This window comes from Nylanderia fulva, unplaced genomic scaffold (genome assembly GCF_048542155.1).
Source record: "Nylanderia fulva isolate GAGA-0341 unplaced genomic scaffold, ASM4854215v1 Scaffold40, whole genome shotgun sequence".
NCBI classification, from domain to species: domain Eukaryota; kingdom Metazoa; phylum Arthropoda; class Insecta; order Hymenoptera; family Formicidae; genus Nylanderia; species Nylanderia fulva.
The window spans coordinates 299086-322565 of NW_028190477.1; the positions used below are offsets into that span (position 1 = coordinate 299086).

The 23480-nt window shown below is 35.4% G+C and overlaps 3 protein-coding genes and 1 long non-coding RNA gene across 12 annotated transcripts in view; 2 read left to right on the forward strand and 2 right to left on the reverse strand.

Moving 5' to 3' along the window:
- Nucleotides 1–2871: 2871 nt before the first annotated feature.
- Nucleotides 2872–9698, forward strand: LOC114936514 (adipokinetic hormone/corazonin-related peptide receptor variant I-like). 9 transcript variants are annotated; one of them, XM_029309762.1, is made up of 10 exons: nucleotides 5224–5409; nucleotides 5503–5664; nucleotides 6150–6425; nucleotides 6572–6720; nucleotides 6955–7060; nucleotides 7127–7334; nucleotides 7527–7650; nucleotides 7947–8079; nucleotides 8549–8711; nucleotides 8935–9698. In XM_029309762.1, the coding sequence occupies exons 3-10, from the start codon at nucleotides 6150–6152 to the stop codon at nucleotides 9045–9047; spliced, it is 1272 nt and encodes a 423-aa protein (XP_029165595.1). In that variant the 5' UTR covers nucleotides 5224–5409; nucleotides 5503–5664; the 3' UTR covers nucleotides 9048–9698. The 9 variants fall into 9 exon arrangements, with proteins under 9 accessions (XP_029165594.1, XP_029165593.1, XP_029165596.1 ...); XM_029309761.1 differs by lacking the exons at nucleotides 5224–5409; nucleotides 5503–5664 and adding an exon at nucleotides 2872–3031; XM_029309760.2 differs by lacking the exons at nucleotides 5224–5409; nucleotides 5503–5664 and adding an exon at nucleotides 3051–3481.
- On the reverse strand, nucleotides 3098–7400 carry LOC114936516 (uncharacterized). Its single transcript, XR_003820722.2, has 3 exons — nucleotides 6137–7400; nucleotides 5826–6038; nucleotides 3098–5407 (listed from the first exon to the last, which is right to left on the reverse strand). It is a non-coding gene; the product is annotated as an uncharacterized LOC114936516 (long non-coding RNA).
- A 1849-nt stretch (nucleotides 9699–11547) lies between the features above and the next one.
- On the forward strand, nucleotides 11548–21258 carry Tsp (Thrombospondin). Its single transcript, XM_029309758.2, has 15 exons — nucleotides 11548–11851; nucleotides 12362–12538; nucleotides 12622–12848; nucleotides 13449–14163; nucleotides 14237–14322; nucleotides 14635–14698; nucleotides 15482–15692; nucleotides 15781–15909; nucleotides 16215–16491; nucleotides 16593–16745; nucleotides 17169–17541; nucleotides 17706–18059; nucleotides 18680–18907; nucleotides 19131–19643; nucleotides 19906–21258. Exons 1-15 carry the CDS (start codon nucleotides 11776–11778, stop codon nucleotides 20025–20027), a joined length of 3705 nt encoding a protein of 1234 aa, XP_029165591.1. The 5' UTR covers nucleotides 11548–11775; the 3' UTR covers nucleotides 20028–21258.
- LOC114936478 (C-Maf-inducing protein) overlaps nucleotides 20785–23480 on the reverse strand; it is a 35252-nt gene continuing 32556 nt past the window's right edge. The window contains 1 exon segment of the mRNA XM_029309680.2: nucleotides 20785–23440. Coding sequence (XP_029165513.2) covers nucleotides 23316–23440 — 125 coding nt within the window. The 3' untranslated portion in view covers nucleotides 20785–23315.

The following is a 23480-nucleotide window of genomic DNA, read 5'->3' on the forward strand; positions in this document are numbered from 1 at the left end:
TCATTTTTGACAGTTTTGTTTAAACTGCTGTATTTTTTAAAGTGTGCGACTTAAAGCGAAACGAAATTCAGTTCACACATCTATAAACGATTCTTAATAAGACTGCTGATTTGGATTTGCGTTATTTTCAATTTGGGGAAAAACTTGAACTTTTGATTTTTTCACTTACGACGCGAGCGATCGACGTACTATCATTTTCGGTATTAAAAAAATTAATTTCTTATAGTCAGTTGTCAGATTCACATTAATATATATTAAAAACACATTTTCAAGTGCGTTCAAATTCTTTAAGCGAAGATAGATCGATTTCGATGTTGAAGCGAAAAATTTAAAGAGTGACAAGTTTTAAGATATGTCAAATATACATGCTCAGTCGTGTTTAAAATCGTTTCTTGTGGTTCGGGACATTCGCCTGCGAATGTTACATCGATGTACAAAGCAGAATTAAAAAATCTTGAAATTTGAAAAAATTCGTCTGTGACAGTTTTCTTTAAACTGCTGTATTTTTTAAAGTGTGCAACTACAAGCGAAACGAAATTTACTTCACACATCTGTAAACGATTCTTAATAAGACTGCTGATTTGGATTTGCGTTATTTTTAATTTGGGGAAAATGTTGAACTTTTGATTTTTCGACTGACGACGCGAGCGATCGATGTATTATCATTTTCGGTATTAAAAAAATTAATTCTTTATAATCAGCTGTCAGATTCACATTAATATATATTAAAAACACATTTTCAAGTGCGTTCAAATTCTTTAAGCGAAGATAGATCGATTTCGATGTTGAAGCGAAAAATTTAAAGAGTTACAAGTTCTAAGTTATGTCAAATATACATGCTCAGTCGTGTTTAAAATCGTTTTTTGTGGTTCGGGACATTCGTTTTCGAAAGTTACATCGATGTACAAAGCAGAATTTAAAAATTTGAATTTTGAAAAAGTTTATTATTGACAGTTCTGTTTAAACTACTGTATTTCTTGAAGCGTACATTACAATTACATGCAAAACGAAAATCGCTTTTCACAATTAGAAACGATATTAAATAATACTGCGTATTCGGATTTGCTTTATTTTAAAGTTGGGTCACAATTTTAAATTTTTATTGTTACATTGACGAAGTTTGCGATCGAAATGTTGTCGTTTTCTGTATTAAAAAATTCATTTCTTAAACTCAGGTGCCACATTTGCATTAAAATATTAAAGACACGAAATTTTTAAGTGCGAATAGAAATCTTTAAAAAAAGATAGGTTCATGTCGATTTTTAAACGAAATATTTTAAATGCTTCAAATTTTAAGATATTTAAAATTCACCTGCTCAGTATTGTTTAGAATCGATTTTTATTGTTAAGAACATTCCCAATCAAAAAATATATTTATGGAAAAAGCATAATTTGAAAATCTTGAAATTTGAAGAGAATCAACTTTGACAGTTTTCTTTTAACTGTATTGTCTAAAGCGTACAATTACAAGCGAAACGAAAATCACTTTCCACAATTAGAAACGATATTAAATAATACTTCGTATTCGGATTTGCTTTATTTTAAAGTTGTGTCACAATTTTAAATTTTGATTTTTACATTGACGAAGCTTGCGATCGGAATGCTGTCGTTTGCTATATTAAAAAATTAGTTGTTTAAACTTAGGTGCCATATTTACATTAATATATTAAAGTTACTAATTATTTCTTATGTAAGCTTATTATCATATGAGACATATGTAGAACGTTTTGGGTTGGTTTTTTAATAATTAAGTTTACGATTAGCTAAACGTTTAAACTTTACTCACAATCAGATATATATATATATATATATATATATATATGTGTGTGTGTGTAAAACAGAGTTTAAATTAAAGTTCAAACTATTATTAAAAAACCAATTTTAAATTTAACTTTAAACTCATTTATGTTTTGTATTATTTTTAATCATTTTTTTATTTTTATCAATTTTTAAACTATTAACTTGAACAGAATTGCTAGCGTCCGAGCAATATTCTTTAATAATCTTGAGAAAATAATATACGCCTTATACGCAATCACTAACATATTATTCTCGAAATCACGGTGAGATATATCCACGTAAAATTATTCAAACTTTACTATCTTTGATACAATAGTCATCGCTAAGAATAAAATTAATTTTAAAGAGCTCGTTACGCAAGAACTACGAGACATTGTAATTTCCAAGTAGAATAAAAACGTACAGAATGAACTTTTGATCTTAACAAGATCAATGTTTCTTAAGTGATTATTTTAAATAACCAAAATTAACTTTAGTGCCTTTTCGGCGCCTTATAAATAAAATAAAAGAAGGTAAATTACTTTGCGTTTTGAAAATAAATTAATTTCTACAAGATAAGATATCTTTTATTTATATTTAATATTTTTTATACAATTCTCCATTAAACTATAGCTAAAAATATTAGTTACCATAACTAAAATTTAAAAATAATAACTGAATTTCAGATTGTAATATTGGGAAATTTAACTATATGGTGGTTAACTTTTTTTCGCGATAACACACGAGATTTTGTTCCGTCCACGAAATTATTTTCTATCCACTCGATTTTTTAAAAGTGACAGTGACAAAGAATCAATTGTAATAATATATGATAACATTCGCATGTATTTCCATCTTTCCAAAGATAAAGAGAGAGATGGAGAAAGAGACGAGTCTTTCCAAGACTCTTACGCACGCGGTCCATTCACATTATTTGATTTCGGCTTCCGCCACAATCTTCACTCGCATTCCGGATGTGTTCTCGATCGACGGCACTGTCCCCGACACGTTAGTCCTATCAGCGGCGATTTGACACTTGACCCTTGACGCCGGCCTGAGTGTGAGTGTGTCTGCGTCGGCGGATAAATCGCGAACGTCCCGCGGGATCCGCAGTCCCTCGTCGTTCATCGTACGCTTAATTATACTCGCGCCGCACCGAATTCCGTCGTCGATCACGTGTAGATCGCGTCCCCCATTTGCATTTCGCAAAACTCATCGTGCTGTTCACGCCTGTGACTCTTCAGCGTAAAAGGTGAACGATAGATAAGTTGGCTTTTTTTTATGTCTCGCTGCGATACCAGATTTTTTTTCCTCGATGTTTTGTCGAGCGATATGTGTTAGTATACGCAATGAGAAAACGGATTGAGGACATACATGTGTGGAGATAATTCCCATCGCCCCAGGAATTCACGCACAAAGTTAAGCGCGGAAGGATTTCGCGAAAACGTTAATGTGACAAAAGTTCACATTCTCACGCGTGAAGCACGCAGTGCTTATTATTTTTCTCTCTTTCAAGATCCGCCAAGAATTAATCGTTCATGCTGACAGTGCGTGTTCATTGATCTTAAAATGTAAGCAACTCGACCCACTTCTAGTTCTAATTGTTAAAAATCGTAGCAGATACTGCAATCTTGGAAAACAATATTTGGAAAACATCAAGAATAAATTTACTCCAAACATCGAGATTCCGACTACGCATCGAGTAAGAAATTTATTTTTTATTACATGACTTTGATTGAATTTATTTATTTTAATTTAAATTATTTCTTTTTTTCCTTCTAATAGAAAAAGAATTTGCGATTTAGGCACGTGCAACTTTTTTTTCAACTTTCTTACAATTTGCGACTGATGATGTGTAGCAAACAAAAAATATAAGAATATTTTTTTTAGAAAAATTTTCTTCTTCTATTTGCTAAAAATAAAAGCTATAAATATTTCTGAAGAAAGTTGAGACAAAAGACACACATGTCGTATGTTGTATATATTATAAAGAGAGTTATCTAGCATCATCTCCTCGTCATGAATAATTCCTCGATGTCGTCGGTATCGACGTTTTGTGTGTCATATCAGTTATTCATTATTTACGGAAATAAATAACAGCGAGTTATTTGCATAAATATATATGTTTTCAATTTCAATTTTAAGATCTTGAAAAATTAATCTCTTATATCGATTGTTTTTTCTATTCTAAGTTTTCCATTCTTTACAACGAATGAATATATTCTTAATTTCCAAATATATATAATATAGATATATATTTTTTTTTGCTCGTATACGTCATTACATCCTATACATACATAGAACATTAATCAGGTTTTATTGTTCGACAAATTGCATTATATCGACATGTCAATATGTGAGCAAAAGCGAGGGAGGATTCTTAATTGAACTATATCAATACAATTCTATTCGATAAAAGCCATATATCCTGCGAACACATATTACGTCTTATAAAGAGAATCCTGTACAAATTAATAAATATTTTCTGCTTTCGCCGTGAATTACGTATTAAACTATAATATGCGTTTTCGAATTAATATTACATAATTTCGTGCTCAAGGCTCTTGATTTTAATCTAATCTATGCGTGTTTTTGGATGAAAACATGACAGTTTGTTTTTTGCGAAATAATTGCGTAAACGATTGTTTGACCGAAGCACAAAAAAAATCAGCGTCATATCGATTTTGTCTGCGCATTTGTCTCTATTATATGTATATTGTGAAAATAACGAGAACCTAGATAAGGATCGCGACAATTATCGACGCCCCTTGAAGAAAATTATTTTTCTCTAGTGTATGTTGAAATCTTTCATCGAACCTTTTATACTACATATAGAGAAAGACATTCTGCGTTTTAAATAATTCGATTCTTAGTAGTGTCTTCGGTATTTATCTGCAATCATGATACAAACTTCAATGTTTATTGCTATCCAAAAAAATGAATGATATTACGCTTTTACACTGTTTTGCAAATCTATCTTTCTCCATCCATTTATTCGCAATATATAGTGTTGATAAATTAATGCAGCCAAAACAAGTATCTATATCGCTCAAATCCCGAAAAATCGTCCAACTACGATGAAATAAAGTTAATTGAAGAAAAACAGCTCATTAATATGATATCTTAACGTGTTCCCTCGTTGATGCACTTTGCGCTTCGGGGCCGAAGTTTAGTTCCGTGTGTCTCTGGCGCATGTTTAGCACATGATGTCAGTCGGATTTGGTACTTTGAACGCAATCTACATTGATGTTGCTTTTCTTTCTGCATTTTATCCGGCAAAAAAGCAGGCGTACAAACTGTAGACACTTTTCGGAGCAGATTGTAATATATATATATATATAGTAATAGTTACAAAAAGTTGCGAACCAATTCGAGCTTCAACACCTCCTATGACTTGGACCTGCGCTGAACATACTTCGCTAGGGCAGCGGAAAGTAAGCCGAATCAGTATTACAACGCACCCCGTACGACAAGGGTTCGTTGTTCAATAGTGCGCAAAGACGAGGCGGATCTTTCGACATTTTGGCGCAGATCATCTTGAAATATATTTTGCACTCGAAATGATCTCTCTCTGTAAAGTGTTTTGATTTTAAAAGCGATTCCATCCCAGAAGAGAATTTAATTTGCTCTGTAAGATAAAAAATGTTTAATATATAAAATACTCGAATCTTCTTATATATAAACTTTTTTACATTCTTTTTACACTAAATATTTTTGTTTAAGAGGGGATCAGTAAAATATAAAAATTGAAAGACAGAAAAAATAATTTATAGATTTTTCTATGAATTATATCCACGCATCCAATTGAATTGGAAACCGTATTTAAATATATGTAATATCACCCTCTGATAAGAGATTACGGATTGAAGAGGATCGCTGGTGAACGTAATTTCTATGTTTAAAGATCTAGTCGTTAACCACAAATAAATGATAGCTTGCCAAACACTTGGCGCATCAAACTGAATCGGATGTTGTATCTCATCACATTGTCAGTGTAATGTAACCCTTTGAACGTGACTGCTACGTTTAAAGGCCGAGTCGCTTACCACAAATAAATCATAGCAAACACTCCACGATGTATCTCTCCGCGAATTGTTGCATGTTCGGAATGCCTCGCGCACAGACTAGACGCATTGTCTTGGTGTAGTTTGCTTGTTTCCAAAACTTTCCGAGCTAAAAGTACGAGTGTGAAGCATCTCGAATGAATTCGCGTCACGTGTGCGATCGAACTGTCGTTCTTCAAGATCTCCTCGCATTTTCTAAATATCGGACAAAAATCAAAAGAAAATTAAATAAATTTTATATAATTAAAGAAATAATTTCGTTACAAAAAATACTCATTTTCTCAAAATCGAACCCGATAATTGCAGATGGATAAGCTCATCCTCAGCGATATGGAGAACGCGATTAAACAGTTAAGCGAAGCCGACAGCGAAGAGAGTTTCGAGTGCAACGACACGGTGGAACTGCCGAACGAATTGCGTTTCAATGACGGTCACCTCGTGACGATAATCACTTACAGCATCCTAATGGTGATATCGGCTGCTGGGAACTTTAGCGTGCTGATAATGACTATAATAAAGAAGCGAAAGTCCAAGTCCCGTATACACACCCTTATAATGCACTTGTCAATTGCTGACCTCCTTGTAAGTATTCGAGCATAATTAAAGCATATTCGAACGCACAATTAATTCGCCATAAGTAATATCGCTATACGATTTGATAAAAACGCGATGATTGAATTCAGGAGATTAAAGTGTGAAATTTTATCGAATTTAATTTAATTATCCAGGTGACGTTCTTAATGATGCCGCTTGAAATCGGATGGTCTATAACGGTATCCTGGGAAGCCGGAGACGCTATGTGTCGTATAATGGCTTTCTTCAGGATGTTTGGTCTATATCTTTCATCCTTTGTAATAGTTTGCATAAGTATAGACAGGTCAGCGCGGAATCACCATTTTGATAAACTGCGATTATTTTATACACGCATGCATGCATTGACTATTTTTTATTTATTTCTTTGAATGTCATGATTTATTCAGATAAATGTCACATATAATATGAAAATAATAATTATGTATATATGCAGTATTTGATCCGGTTGGAATTCTATAAAATTACATTTAAAATGACATTTAGAATTACATTCTTCACACGTACTGTAATGTTACAGATATTACGCTGTGATGCGACCTCTTCAGATACTGGACGTTTACAGAAGAGGTAAAATAATGCTGATGCTCGCATGGATTGGCTCTGTGCTATGTTCTTTACCACAGGTAAACTAATTTATATAATTAGCATAAAATCGCATTTGTTATCCGACTCATTATTTTTTTCTATAGATGTTGGTGTTTCATCTCGAGACACATCCGAATCACTCTTGTTACACGCAATGTATAACTTTCAACGTCTTCCCGTCGTACGCGCATGAAATTTCCTATACTTTGTTCGGGATGGTGATAATGTATTGGTTTCCACTCGGCGTAATATTCTACACTTACAGCAGTATTTTCATGGAAATCTGCCGTAGATCCAAAGAGAAGAGCGAAGGTACGGTTGATAGCGATTTATCAAACTACATACCAGATTTATTCGAAAACATATTTTACATACACACATATTGCGTTATACATATATATCGCAATCTCTTATTTTATTCATATATAAAGTCCCCTGAGTGTCATGTTATTTAATGACTCGGCAACAAAGTAAAGCGATTGATCAACAGACATTCTCTTGCAGATAAAATACGTCGTTCCTCGAGCGGTTTCTTAAGTCGGGCTCGAGTACGCACTTTAAAAATGACGATAACCATTATCGCCGTATTCATTATCTGTTGGAGTCCTTACTATGTGATGAGTGTCTGGTGAGTGACAACTATTTTTCAATTTCCACGGAATTTTTTTATTCTTGTCTTGCTAGCTGGAAATTTTTATTCGCAATAACTAATAACACAAAATCAGCAAAATCGACCTAGTTGATTTCTGCAGACGGAAAAATACTGACTTTTGACGTGACCAACGTTCACGGCCGCAGATGGACTCGTGTAAATTCCGCTGTATTAAAAGAAAATGATAATAATTATATTTTAGATTGTATACCTCACTTATTTGAGAAATTTGCTGTTGATTATGCACGATTATTATTATTGAATGTGAACAGGTACTGGTTCGATCGAACTTCAGCCCAGAAAGTCGACGAACGCATTCAGAGAGCCCTCTTCTTCTTTGCCTGCACCAATTCCAGCATGAATCCCATCATCTACGGCATTTTCAACATACGCCAGAGAAACAAAGTACGTATTTATTATTTAGAATGGTTTATAATATCAACTCAGTATATTTCCTTCTTATAAAGATTTTTTTCCAAAATTATTACTATATCATTTTTATTATCCTGTTTTCCATTGATGCAAATATTCTGATATGACATCGTTTTTATAAATTTGTTTAAATTATGTACCCAAGAAAGAGAAAGAGAATTTTGTATAATAAATTTTCAAGTATTCAATATACGCACATAACGGTCTTATTCTAATAAAATTGATAGTCCGTTTAAGCGTGAAATAGAACTTGATATAGGACAAACTCATATAATCATTGTATTAATTGCGATTATCTGCGCTTATATATTGTTAACCCGTGAATTATAACACATAATTTCGTCTTACAAATTGCAAAAGCGAATTCGCAAGCACAAAATACTTTAAAAAAACATTTCTCTTTTCTATTGAAAATATTCAAGCTTGTTACTTGTACTTTCAGACAAAGATTCAATCCTATCCCCTTTTGAGGCCCATCAACACAACTATGGAACTTCCAGTAGTAGCATACGCTAAAGATTCCATTTTCACCATTTTCGTAATTGCCTTGCCGAATCTCTTTAACCCCTCGACTTCATATAACAGACGCTCATCGCATGATCGTGGTAATTATGTGCGTCCTTAATTATAATTACCATATCTTTGCTATATTAAAATTGACGAATAGAAAAGAACTCTGCTTCATCCGAAACACCAAAATAATTGCATTATTCTTTCCGTAAAAAAAAATAAAAAACAAGAAATGCAGAATTATGAAAAGTGAGAAAGGACGGCGCAAGAGGGTACCTAAAACCTCGACTCTCTTCTTTAGGAAAATTTCTGTTTCAGGCGCCGACGCGTGCAGCCACCATCGAGACCCGATTAACGCCGCTGTCTCTGTCGGTCAGACTTCTCGATTGACGATGAACGCGATGTTCGCCAGATCGAACAGATGCGTTTAGAAGAATGGAACTGATGCCTCGGGTGTATTCGCATCTCTCTATGGAAAAGGGACAGTCGCTGTGAACTGCGCTTTGAACGACCTCGCCGTCCATATGCGATGCAAATCCTATGTAGCATTGTTTACACAGAGCCATGAGGAGTCTTATACTCATATATATTGTCAAGTATATAATAGGATTAGGTTACAACGATGAACTGTGATCGCGATCGAGTTTACGCTCGATGGATCCTTGATGCAACGAGACGAGTTTTCCTCAGTAGACTATTATATATTCGTTCATCTCTAGATATATTTATTTTTTAATGTTAAGCTCTAGCGACTAAGTAATTTTTATTACGTATTACGATATAAATAACGTTTCGAGTGCAAATATGCAGCTTCGTATATGTGTGTTTTTATTTTTATAATTTTACGACGCGAGATTGTACAAACAAATTACGTGAATTATTTATACACTGCTATAATTCCGTTGTTTATAATTTCGTATTTTTATAATAATGGATACAAAGAAAATTGTATAGGCGTTACGTACACTTCTCTCGTCACATGTAAGAGTCTTAATTAAAGCCCGCAAAATTGATTTATCGTTTGTAAATATTTGTGTAGCATGAAAAAATGAAAATAAAACATTAATTTATGTGACATATAATGAAGTGTGGACAAGCTTTATCCTAGGCAATCGAATAACGTAATAATATATTTCGGTTCGATAAAGTAATCACGCTTTTTTCTCAGAATCGAACACATCATGAATGTATCATGCCAGCTCCAGTCTCAATTGAATCAAATCTGCGTGACTTCGTGCGCGCCGAGTCTGAGTTACATATATCAAGTTCAGCCGCACATTGTATCCGTAATGCTGCTTAATTAAGAACGGAGGAATAGATCACATCATCATGTGATTCGGGATTGCAAAGTCTCGGTCGGCATCCGACACGGTCAAAACGTAGTTAATGACGAAGACGAAATGACGGCCCGGGGTCGGAGCGATTCCTTTCGTTCCGCGTATTTGCAACGGCGTGTCTACGACGTGGACGAGAAAACGCGGCATAACGTATCGAAATGCAAGAACGAAGCATTCGTCACATTATAATGATAGCCAGGAGAGAAATATATTTACTTATCTTTCTTCCGCAACGTGGAAGTTTACGTACACATTTTACGAAATTAATTTATGTTGAAAGTATTAAGTATTGGCGTCGTTAAATGAAATTTGCCATTATGGTTTGACACTAAAGATGAACAATTTTTAATTGAGAAAATAGAATTTAAGAAATTTATTTAAAAAATAAAATCACAAATATCTAATTTTAAATTGTGAAATTTTATTTCACAAAATTCTATATTAATATGTACTATACATTATACGATAAAATTCTCTGTTTCTCTTATAAATTTTTTCAAATTATCTTGTTATTACAGAGAGATTGCGCTCGATTATATTGGAAAGTTAGTAATAGAGCTTTATAAAATTTTCAATAAAATACATTTTCTTCAATTTTTCAAAGACACCGTATATGCTGTCGGAGGAAACTAGGCTTTGCTGTGCAGCATATTTACGGTTTGAAACTGGTGTGGATGTGTAGGTGGGACCACTTCCCACACACGCGTAACTGGCACAAGAGCGACATTGTTGTTACATACCTGTTGCAAGGTCTGTCGCATCGAAGGGACAAACAAACTGAATTATCATCGAGATTGAAAAATTTCTCCTCTGAATATATATATATATATATATATATATATATATATATATATATATCAATACAACGTGTGACAACAGTTTTATTAAGAGTATTCCGAAATAATATGCTAATGTCTCGAATGATTGTATTAATTGATTCTGCTGAAAAGTTTCCTCGTGTCACCGTAAAAGGAAGTGATTAATTTATATTATTGGCGCCGGCTGTGACTACTTGTAACTCGGCGCGCCTTTCCGCTATGACTATTTCATATCGTTAAAAAATTCTTGTAGGCGTGTGCATACAACATTGTCACAGGAATAATGTGTTAGTGACATCAGGACTAATCATTCAGCCACAGATCATGCGATAATAATATTGCTTACTCTCTCTATTACCCATTTCTATAAAACCATTATACATGAATAATTTACCGTATAATTAGATATTATCTGGTTTCATGCAAATTTATTAAATAAACATTATAAAATTAAATGATTTATAAAATAAACAAATTACATTTTTTTAATCTTAAGCCCGATCACATAATTTTATCATAATTTTTATAAAAAAGCCTTCATTCATTAATTTTAATTTACCTCTATCTTTTATTCATAAAACTGGTTTTATGTCAAGCTGTTTCTCTCTCTCTTTCGCTTTCACTCCATCTTTCTTCACGAAATAATATCGTAACATGCGGTATATGGTCGATTTACGGTGATAAATCCCAGTAATCCTAATTCATTGATATTTTCTCTGCTCGATATATACTGGTACAAGCAGCACCGCACAAAATCTCGTTCGTGAAGTAGCATTCGTGGGCGACGTATAAAGTCGCAGACGGTACGCATCCGCGCCTCAGTCGGCGGCCGTGCCTCCTGTATTCGCGCGTGCCGTCGTATCTATCGGAATCCTTCGCGAGACGAGGCACAGTGGATCTCTTTTCTTAAAGAAAAATCGAAATTCTGTTTCCTCTCTTGTCTTGAAAATTTCACCGCGAAAGTCTGATTCACTCGCGCAGAGTGAATCGCAAAACGCGTCAGGATGCGAATCCTGATTGTCCTGATCCTCGGGCTATTAATTGTCTACGCCGTCGACGGTAGCATCGTGCCTGATGATGGTAAGGATTTTAATTACTGAAAAAGTGGAAAATATTTTTCGGAATTAAGTGTCAAAATGAAGTATTTTGTACTGCTTTCGAAATTTGAATTCTTTTTTTTTAATTTACTATACATTTACAATGATTAAATATTTTTCTTAATATTATCTTTCATTTAATAATTCAATATTTAATAATTTTAATATCGATAACATCTTCTTGTAAAACTTTATAATTACTTTTCTTCGATTTAGACATGTTTGCACTATAGAAGACCATTCCTGGTGCGATGCTACAAAAAACTTGGTAGCAACACGAGATCGATGACCAAACGGTCACTCAACTTGTGTTTATATTGTATCAACAACTCGTATAAATAAATTAAAATCGAGATATTGTTCTATTAATTAATATTAATTTTAATTTGTATTCAAAATTAATTATAATCCATTAATTGCAACATCTATTATATTTAGCGGTATATTATTTATGCATTCTTCTACTTATACTCTTTTTATTTTGCCTCGACAGACTTGACTGCGAGCCTGCAAGATATGTGGTTCGAAGATGAATTTATTATCGTCTTGTCCAACATAAGAGTTAAGAAGAAATCCGGCTCGACCAATTCGATCGAGACTATATTGGCCGTGAAGTATAAACAGACGAAAACCAAAATGCTCCTCATACTTGATCGACGAACGAAACGCGGTGAGCCGACAAATTCTTTTGGAATCACGATTTTTCCGAATTTTTCTTCCCGTATCACAAAACACTGACACTCGCCGTTCCAGTTGTACTCGAGAGTCTCGACGAGAACGGCCGACGTAGCGCAGCGCATGTCAACGTGGACTCTCTCACGGTGAACACGCCTCTGAAGAGCCTGATTATCCTGGTGCATCAGCTGAAACTGAATCCCCGCATGGACGTTTACGTCGATTGCATCTTCGAGGGCTCCATCCCGCTCAAGCAGTCTTTCCGTGACATAGCCGAGCTCGAAGACAGCCCGTCCGTGGAAGTGGTAAGAATTTAAAATATTTCGACTAATATTCTTATTAAAATCATTTTTAAAAAATGTCAATATATAATATGTTCGTTTAAATTCGCTTCCTTTTTTTACTGTTCTGCTCGATATTATTTTCTGCTGCCGCTATCTTTCCCCGACGATTTCTTATTTGTTCTCCATGACGTCCGCAAACGTGGGACGACGTCTTTCCAAATATGGTTGACGAGGTCTAAGCTTGTTGCTGCTTCTGTTATGTACACCTGGTCGGTTTACCCAACCCAGACACAACGATGCCTGATTACTCGAATGAATTGAATTCGTTTCAATGAATTATTCGCTCTATATTTCTGTTATTCCGACTTTATGCATTGTCATTCTACGATTCCTTTCAATTCTCGTCACAATTTACTGAGTAAAAATTCTATATACAATATTTTCATGAATTTCAAAATAAATATTTAACAGTGATAAAAAATATTATTTTATATGTATCACATAAAATTTTTAATTCATAAATATTCTCGTTTATTTGATTGACATTCATTTAACTAGTGGTTAAAATTTACTCTTGAAATTAATATTAATTCGTTTATAAGCACGCTGAAATTCTTTTAGTTCAGAGAACGAAAATGCCAGGCGAAAGTGTATAAATCCAATATCATGGAGGCGCTGAAGAAGGAACAATGTCCCGATAATCTAATTGATATGAAGCAGCCTTCGATATTCGACACGAAAACTAATCCTACAGATAAATCTGACGGGACCGACGATGGCGATGAATCGAGTACATCGGACAATTCTACGCCATTCATTGACACAAAACGTCCCAATCATCATCCGGATGACAAGAAACTTTTAAATAAGAAGGGTCATCTGAATGATCGCGACCAACAAAAGAGGAAAGATCCACGACATCCAGGAAGCAATAATAAGGATCCATATGATCCAAACGGGTCTTTCTCGCAACCTGACCAATCGACTGAGACAGACAATGAACCTTATCTTACTAAATCGAAAAAACCGCATCCATTAGGAATGGGACCCAACGGCTTGAGTCAACGTGGCCCCAATAAATCTAGACAATCAAAGGAGACGGACGATCTTGACTATCCAGACGAGTCTTTACCGTTAACTTCGCAGTCTAACAAAGGGCATAGTCCTACTAATCATCAAATAGGGTCTGGTGGATCTCCGAATAATTTTAAACGACCTGGTCGAAGTCCAGATCGTACAGGAGTATCCAATTTGTACAATCCGGATGACATAGACATACCTCTCAAGAGACCGCCTAGAAGAGGCGACATTGGAATCCAGAGTCTGGATGAAAGAGGTGAGCAAGCGGACGTTAAATTGATTGATACTGTTCAAAATTTAATGCATTCTCACAAAATATGTTTTTCCAGTCTGCCAGACCGACGATCGAATCGTGAAAACCTTGAATGAATTAATCAACGCCACCAGGCAACTCTGGAGGGAGGTGGAACTTAATGTGAGTCTAAAGCAATTTTAATCCTTAGATTTTTAATTAATATCTTTGCTGTGCTGTATGCGCGTTCATAATAATAATATTAATTAAAGATTTTGTATATCACTCTCTATTATTTTACTTGAAAAAATCATTAACTAATTAAATTTAAATAATAGAAAACTAAAAATTATTATTACGATATAATATTTATGTTTCATTATTATTAGGATACTTTGTAAAAAGATGTACCAGCATTATTTATTATTCATTATTTAAGGAGAAAATTTGCAAAATTCAAAAAACTTACGCGACTCATTTTCTTCCGTTTTACAGAGGGAGGAAACCCGACAGCTTCGTCAATTAATCGAAAACGGCTTGGCGTGTCGTACACCCATCGGTGAGTGACGTTCGGTCGTATTGAAAGGACACGTGCTCGCAAATAACAGTTCTCTTAACTTAGAAGCTAGCCAAAAAAATCTCACTGTAATATCAATTGAATGATTTTATCTGTCTATCACTCTCGCGTCCTTTACACTCTCGAATTTAATCTGTACGTGCGACAGTTGTCAATATCTATTTATATGCAACGAGTTGTACCAAGGAATCTTACAACACAATAAATGCCTGTTGTTAGAAAAAAAATTCAACTTTGTTGTGACTCTTATATTCTTCTGCTGCGCAGTCTATAACACATTTTCATTTAAATATCTCTTTCGACGTGTAGGCAATTAAAAGGGAGCGTTTAAAACACGATGCTTGCACTCGCAAAACAAGCGCTATTTTTTTGGTTTTTTTTTAAATCTTATTGCAACATAATTATAGAAAATTCTTACTCTCTCGTGAAATTCGCTTCTCAACATCTATATCTGTCCGACCTCTTATATCTATCGACAGAAATTAAATTAAAATTAAACAGCTTAACGATTGCATCCTCGTTGTCTCCGCAAAGTCCCTATGCAAATCGAGAATACGCAAGAAATTCATGTCGATCTCGTTTACAAAACACACACACACACACATACTTGCACGTGCACGTACGACACGCTGGGGCGTCGCATAATTTTCCGGGGCCCGTGCTGGGCCCACTCGACGGACGCGTATGGGAGACCGGAGACCAAAAATATTCCGAAAAAAATTGGCAAATTCGTCACTCGAGCCGTGATCCCGGTAATTCCCGTAGTGACACCACTGCCGCTGCTCACGTGCGATCCTTCACCATGCTACCCCGGCGTCGATTGCCGCGACACCCCGAGGGGACCCCAGTGCGGCCCCTGTATCCGCGGTTATACCGGAAATGGACAGGTCTGCACCAAACTCGTCAACGTCATCACCTGCTTCGACCGGCCGTGCTACCAGGGAGTGCGGTGCTACGATCTCAGCAGCGGTTACAAGTAAATTAACTGTAATAGATAAGATAGAAGTATATAAAATCGAGACTTTTAAAAAAATAATGCAATAATAATGAAAATTTGCATCCAGATGCGGTAGATGTCCAAGCGGATACATCGGCGATGGCGAAAGATGCGACAGGCATAGAAACCCTTGCGAAACTAATCCTTGTCATCCGGAAGTCAAGTGCTATCCAACTTACAGTCCTCCATTTTTCAAGTAAACATCAGCGGCGCATACTTATTTATATTCCAAGTTCTACTTAATACCAATTTATTCAAATTCTTTTTGAAAAAAAGCAACACAGACTCATCTTAAGAATTCTATTATTGAAATGCAAATTAATATATTTTTATAGTATACGTACAGAAAGAAAGATAAAAAATTATCAAAAATGTTACAATTAAATCTTCACACCTCTCTTTACCTTTGCATTTGTTTTATTTTATATTTTGTTCGATCAAACGAGGAACAAAGCTATTCGAGTATCTCGTCTTCTTTAATCAATCTCACACATAATATAGATGCGGTCCATGTCCACTGGGATATGTGGGTAACGGCACAGTCTGCCAGGACGAGAACGAATGCGAGCTGAGCCGGCCCTGTCATCCCGGAGTACGATGCATCAATCTCCATCCCGGATACAGATGTGATAGATGTCCACCAGGTTACACCGGACCGATGACAGAAGGTGTCGGTGTCGAGATGGCTAGAAAGCAAAAACAGATCTGTCAGGATATAAACGAGTGCGACATCAACAACGGCGGATGCCACCCCTATTCGGAATGTATCAACACGAAGGTAAGAAATTTTTGAGGGATCTTAAATTATAATTTACAGAGAATCAAATTTATTAATATTTTTTTCATATATTTTAATTGTGTCGCTTGATATGACTAAAGGGATCCTATAGATGTGGTCCATGTAAAAGCGGCTACATCGGTAATCAAACAGTGGGATGTCATATTCAGCAAGATCTCTGCCCGGATATGGTAACAGTTTGTGACGTCAATGCCTATTGCATCGCTGTGTATACTAATGAATACTCATGCAAGGTAAATGTCGTTTTTATATTAACTAAAGAAAATTATGTAACGATAAAATTTATACGTAGGATAAATAAACTTCTAAAAATAATTGTATTCAAACAAAAGCGAGACTGTGGTAAAATTTTACAAATAATATTTTTACAATTAAAATATATATATTTAATAAGACAAATTCGAAAGGTAGAAAAATTAGTTTTAAAAGATTAAATCCCTTTCCAAAAAAGGCATGCAAAGTCGATTATAAATATTGTTGCTGCTTTTCCGCGATGCTGATTAGTTGTTTCGATTAACATTATGTGTTATTTACATTATAGATTTAAAATTAGAAAAGACCGATCGCTATGCGTAGATTATTTCTTTCTCATTAATATTTTATATAATTATAATATTGAAACAAAATATCAAGAGATTTTGACGCACTCTTTGCAGTGTCGCGTCGGTTGGGCCGGAAATGGATTTATGTGCGGTCCTGACAGCGACAGTGACGGTATCCCGGATACAGCTTTGCGCTGTCACGACAATCGCTGTCATGCCGACAATTGTCAAACGGTGCCAAACACCGGACAGGAGGATATTGATGAAGATGGAGTTGGCAATGCTTGCGACAATGACACCGATAATGACGGCGTATTGGACGAACTCGACAATTGTGTGTACCAGTATAATCCGAATCAACTGGACTCGGACAATGACAAAATCGGCGACGTGTGCGACAATTGTCCCTTGCAGTATAACAATCGTCAGGAAGATCTCGATCGCGACGGGGTAGGCGACGCTTGCGACAATGATCTAGACAATGATGGTAATTATCAGAATTTTTAATTTTTAATATTTAAAAAAATTACAAGTTTCTATGGATTAAAGAGAAAGAGACGTTCCATATTTTTTCGTCATTAAAAAATAATTTTTTACTCGTAATTAATTATCGATATACGCGCGCCACATTATGTACTTATACTCCTTCAGGTATCCTCGATACCAACGACAATTGTCCCAAGGTAAAAAATCTTAATCAACGCGACAGCGATTCGGACGGCGTCGGCGATGCTTGTGACAATTGTCCAGGCATCACCAATCCTGACCAGGCGGACAATGACGGCGACGGTGTCGGAAATGCCTGCGACACTAATGCGGACCGCGACAGGGACGGTGTCCAGGACGATAGGGATAATTGTCCGAACGTGCCGAATTCCGGACAGAACGATGCCGACCACGATGGCATCGGCGACGAGTGCGACGATGACCTCGATGGCGATGGTATACGAAATGGAATCGACAACTGTCCTTACGTGTACAATCCGGATCAGCGTGACATCAATCGTAAGTATAACAAATCTTTCTTTATAATTATAAACGATTTTATTATCTTTATTAGGTATTTAATTATTTAATGTATTTAATTTATTGAAGGGATGAATATATTTACTTATTATATGAATCATACTGAAAAAAGGTCCAAAATCAATACTTATTTAAAAATCTTTCTTAATTTTGATACAATAATTATTATGTATATCTATAAAAAATCATATAAGAAATCGATTATTATTAATTGACAAGAAGAATAAAATGATATGTACAATTTTAAATAATACAATAAATATATTTATGGAAAAAAAGAGATGAGAGAGAGAAGAGAAACTAACTTAGTATTACTTTTTTCTTATAAATGGAATTAGTGTACTACTGATAAGCAGTAGTTTCAATTATAAGTATAGCACAGTAAAATTTTATAGAGAAGAATTAGTGGTAATTGTTAATTGAAATCTTCATCAATTAATGAAACATAAGACGAAGAAGCAAACTGTGAATGTTTGCCCTGAAATACTGATCTTTGATGAAATCTTGTCGCTTTAATCATTGACATTTTCACTGATTCCATTTAATACAGTGCGTTATAATTGACATTGTAATCTGTTACTTACATTTTGCATGCATAGACGACGGTATCGGCGATATATGTTGGAATGACAACGATAACGACACGGTTATCAACACCCGCGACAACTGTCCCAACAATAGTTTAATATGGGCGACGGACTTCCGGAGATACACGACCATTGCTCTCGATCCGTTCGGTACCTCGCAGATGGATCCTGTATGGGAAATTCATAACGATGGAGCTGAAATTAAACAGCTTCTCAACAGCGATCCTGGAATCGCTATAGGTAAATTTAATTTTGTCATAAAAACATATTTAAAAAAACTTGTATTTTGCAAACTCTTTACAAAAATTTTCCTTTTCCGATAAACTTTATATTATTTTTTACAAATTTAACAAATGTACGAAAAACGTATAAAATCTTTAATTAATTACTATAATTAATTTTGCAAAAGACCATATACTTACTTGCGCTTTCGTAAATTCTTTTTATCCATCACTCCGTTTAGGGCCAGATGTGTTTAATGGCGTTGACTTCGAAGGGACCTTCTACATCGATGACAAAGATTACGACGACGATTTCGTAGGCTTCGTCTTTTCCTATCAGGATAATCGACATTTCTATATTGTTTGCTGGAAGAGAGCCGGCCAAGTCTACTGGGTGCCAACGCCATTCCGCGCCGAAGCCGATCCCGGGATTGTGTTGAAGCTCGTTCAATCGGAAACCGGACCGGGCGAGATGCTCAGAAACAGTCTCTGGCACAAGAGTGATACGCCCAATCAGGTGAAGATTCTCTGGACAGATCCGAAGAAAATGGGCTATCAGCAAAGAATGTCGTACAGGTGGCATTTGTTGCACAGGCCGAAGATCGGCCTGATCAGATTCTGGCTGTATCAGGGTTCGCAGCTGGTGACCGATTCCGGAAATCTGTTCGATTCGACTTTGCAGGGCGGTAAACTAGGTGTTTACTGCTTCTCTCAGATGGAGATCACCTGGTCCGATTTATTGTACAAGTGTGCAGGTAAAACAAGCAATCTTTATTATTTAAGAAATTTATTATTTAAAGAAAATTTGAAAAAATATTTTTTTATTTTTATAGCAGATATAGTAATTTTTTTTTGTTGTAGTAAATATAAAAGACATGTAATAGTCACCATACACACGCACTTAAGATATAAATGTTACAAAAAATTGCAGAATAATTATAATTATAAAAGTTTCAAAATAATTATAATTGATTGTTTATATATGTAAACTAAAAGAAACTAATATATTATTTTCAGAAACTGTACCTCAATCCATATGGGACGAATTGCCTGATCATCTAAAGAAAGAAGTTGAAGTTGGAATAGCTAACCAACAACAACAACAACAAGTAGTACAACGCATGAATTATGATTTCTAAAACAGGCTTTCGGTGAAAACGATGAGTCAAAAAAAATGCAGGAAGATAAAGAGAAAGTTTAAATCTCCGTAATTTTAATTCTGAAATAATCATGAAATCATATCTATGCGAATTATAATTTGCTATAATGAATCACTAAATTGTCATATCTTTTGCGCGTTTAAATAAACTTAATTTGCATAAACTTGCATATAGATTCTTTATGATAAATTTTGTATATTTTTTAAATATATGTACAGGCATCTCTTGTAACACAGATATTTAATATTCCATAATATATGACGAATATATTATTTAATTTATTAATCTATTAATCAATTTTTATCGAATTGAGAATAATTATTCAAGTAGCATTATATTTCAATCTCAATGTTATGATAAAATGAAACGTACGTACGTTATGCAGATATTAGGGAAGTACGGAGTCGCGAGATTAATATATATATATCATAAATTAAAACATGTAAAATCATAATGATTTTAATCGTTGCAATTATTTTTGTCTCTCTAAGAAATGCAACTTTCGTAAGAGCTATATTTTCGTACTTTAATAATAGATCGAAATAAAGTAATCGTCGTAAAAATATATTTCCATGGCATCGTTATTCATTAATAATTATTTCACTTTCCAAAATGTGCAGCATCGATGTAACATGAAATTATAAAGAAAGAATATATTAAACTTCGTACATATTAATGTTTGGGAAATATAATTAAAAAAGGTAAGTAACGATGAAATAATTTAAAACGTGCGACGTTCTTCGATTAAACACTTTATTCGTATGAAAATGTCAAAGAAAGATACGATATTAATAATTTAACGCTGAAACTTCGATCACACACATTCTCGTAACATATCTAATAGAGTATGTTTTACAGATTTTTCACCGGTAATGGCTACGGAATTACATGCGAGGATGATTTGAGAATAAAATTTAAAGAAATCGTATGTGTTGCTTGGCGAGAGAGCCAAGGACCAAAACAAAGAACCGTAGAGAGATTTCACTGATTAAAGTGGTGAGAAACCAACGAAAGAGAGGCGTGACAGAACGGACGCTGTGAGGTATTAAATTCGAATTTATTTGCTTCGCTCAAACAGACGCTGAGAAATTAACTCGAGCGATCGTGTAACTCTCTCCCTAAGTTAATGATCCTTATTGAAATTGACGTAAACAGTCTTCTTACAATGCTTGTTCCCTTGCGGCTTTTACAATAATTCCGAGACGAGAAATTGCAAAATTGTCGAATCGCCGTCTACCGCGACGGCCTTCTATCTTGCTTTCACCCTTCGAAGGGCCTCTTCCTCTCTTCTTCCTAATTCGCGCTCTAAATTCGAGATATCGATCATCCCCTAAACGCGTGTTCGCGCTAATACGAGAGTTGGATCGTGCGACATACATATAGTATTATATATTTTATATATATGTGTATATATATATATACACACATATATATACGAGAAAGGTTCTAGCTAGAGAATAAATTATTAAAATCTACGCATAAAATTGTATTAATAATCGGAGGAGAAACAGGAGAAAGGGAGAACGTTTCCTTAATTGTCTACTTATCTATTTACACTAGGGAACGAAATGCACGAGTGCGACTCCGCGTCGTCCGCGACTCGAAGCTTCGCCTTTACACGAGGAAACGCGAAGCTTCGCGCGCGAGCGCTTTTTCTTCTTTTTTTCTCTAAAGTAAAATTGCGTTCGCGCGTTGTGGCAGTGGTCGCTCAGAACTCGCTGATTAAGGCAGTTGGGCACGCCTCGAACGGAAAGGAGTTAATCGAGAGTGTCCCTCGCGAGAGGACACTTCTCGCAAGAGGAGGATCGATTTGGCGGCTGCGATCCCAGCAACGCGCTGACACTCGATTGGGAGCAGTCTTTGTTTCCAAGATCGTGGAAGATCAACATCATCATCATCATCATCATCATCATTATTGTAAACTTTGCTGATAGGAAGCTTACAATCAATGTCGACCCTGTGTGGATGATGATTTGATAAACTGTCCAACGATTTTTCTTGTCTGCACATTAAGAGAAGTCAGCTTGTAGGCAGGAAAAATTGTGTGGTTTTTCATTATGTAAAATTACGCATCAATAATAGCGTCTATTTTTTTTTAACAGCATCACACTCCGGTGATAGTTTTTTTTCGCGACGCGAATCTAAATAATTATTAACTTTATCAGCGCAAGTGGTGAACACGCATTCGATAAAGTAAAGTCGGATGGCGATACACTTAATTTCTATCAAAAATATTAACACAAAAAATTATGTACGCGAATAATAAAAAAAGATAAATATCGTGTTACGCCTTTAACTTTTCTCGACATAAAAATACGAATAAAAACAACTCGCTTTTCTAGAACTAGAAGTAGGTAAAGGACTTGTTGAAATTACCGTTAAAGTTGATGCTCGACCTTCAGACTTGTGTAAAATGCAAAGGATCGTTAAACGCGGATCGTTTTCAATGAGAAACGTCGAGGCAATCGCGTCTATTATTGTGTGTATGTGTGTGCGCACAATATTAGCGCACAAATAATCCCTTTGCCATTTTCGAATGGCATTCCGACAACTTATCGTGCAAACGACTCATATTCTAAGGATCGCTTCTTCGACGCGATTACGTGTCTCCTCGCGTGACTCTGCGTTCCGTTCAGACTCGCATTTTATGCAAACGACGCTCTTCGTTTATTCAAACGAATGTGCGCCTTCGTGGAAACTGACGTCTTAAATTTGCGACGCTGGAATGTCCCTGAAAAATGTAGACTCCGACGACGCGGAAGGAACATCTCTAAATTAATGTCGCGACGGCGTCGTCGAATCGACTCGTTGATTCGAGACTCTGGAGGAAGATCTTTTTGTCTAACATTTCTTTCGAATAAATAACATCTATCGAAAATGAAAGGAAGATGCGTTAATGGATTTTCATTGATACTCATCGATTCTTATCGCCCTCTGGAAGGAACGGAACATCGATCGCGGTTAAACCGTACAAGTATAAGCATCGTCGAAGATGCGATAAAGATTCGATAAAAGTCTTTTCGCTTATCCTGCTTACAGTGTTTCGATAATAACAGACTTTGTTTAACTCTCTTGTAGAGTCTCGCCGTCATTCGATATTATATCAAATTGATTAACACCGAAAATTCGAACGATAATAATGTCACTTCGGTCAGTTTCAAAATTGTCTACTCCGAATGACTTAAAAGCACCTTAGCGTTGTTTCTTCGTTTTCACGTCACGACGATCGCTACCCTCGATGGGTGAGGTGCTGGATGTAACCTCGGGTCACCAGGCCTCCGTGTATCGAACGTCGAATTCTTGCAGAGCCGGCAATCGCTTCTTCAGCGACTCAAACGTCTGGGCCGACAGCTTCGTGCTGTTTAAGTTCAGCTTCCTTAGGCTGGTTAATGCTGCAACAAGTGACAAGGCATTTTTTTCCAAACGATTGAT

What these genes read in the sequence shown, in the direction of transcription:
- Tsp (XM_029309758.2), top strand. Translation starts at nt 11,776, where the DNA reads ATGCGAATCCTGATTGTCCTGATCCTCGGGCTATTAATTGTCTACGCC. An exon ending in GGAGGGAGGTGGAACTTAAT is followed by an intron (nt 14,323 to 14,634) that starts GTGAGTCTAAAG and finishes TCCGTTTTACAG; the next exon opens with AGGGAGGAAACCCGACAGCT. An exon ending in GGCGTGTCGTACACCCATCG is followed by an intron (nt 14,699 to 15,481) that starts GTGAGTGACGTT and finishes TAATTCCCGTAG; the next exon opens with TGACACCACTGCCGCTGCTC.
- LOC114936514 (XM_029309759.2), top strand. Translation starts at nt 5,169, where the DNA reads ATGACTTGGACCTGCGCTGAACATACTTCGCTAGGGCAGCGGAAA. An exon ending in CTTCGCTAGGGCAGCGGAAA is followed by an intron (nt 5,214 to 6,149) that starts GTAAGCCGAATC and finishes CGATAATTGCAG; the next exon opens with ATGGATAAGCTCATCCTCAG. An exon ending in ACATACGCCAGAGAAACAAA is followed by an intron (nt 8,080 to 8,548) that starts GTACGTATTTAT and finishes TTGTACTTTCAG; the next exon opens with ACAAAGATTCAATCCTATCC.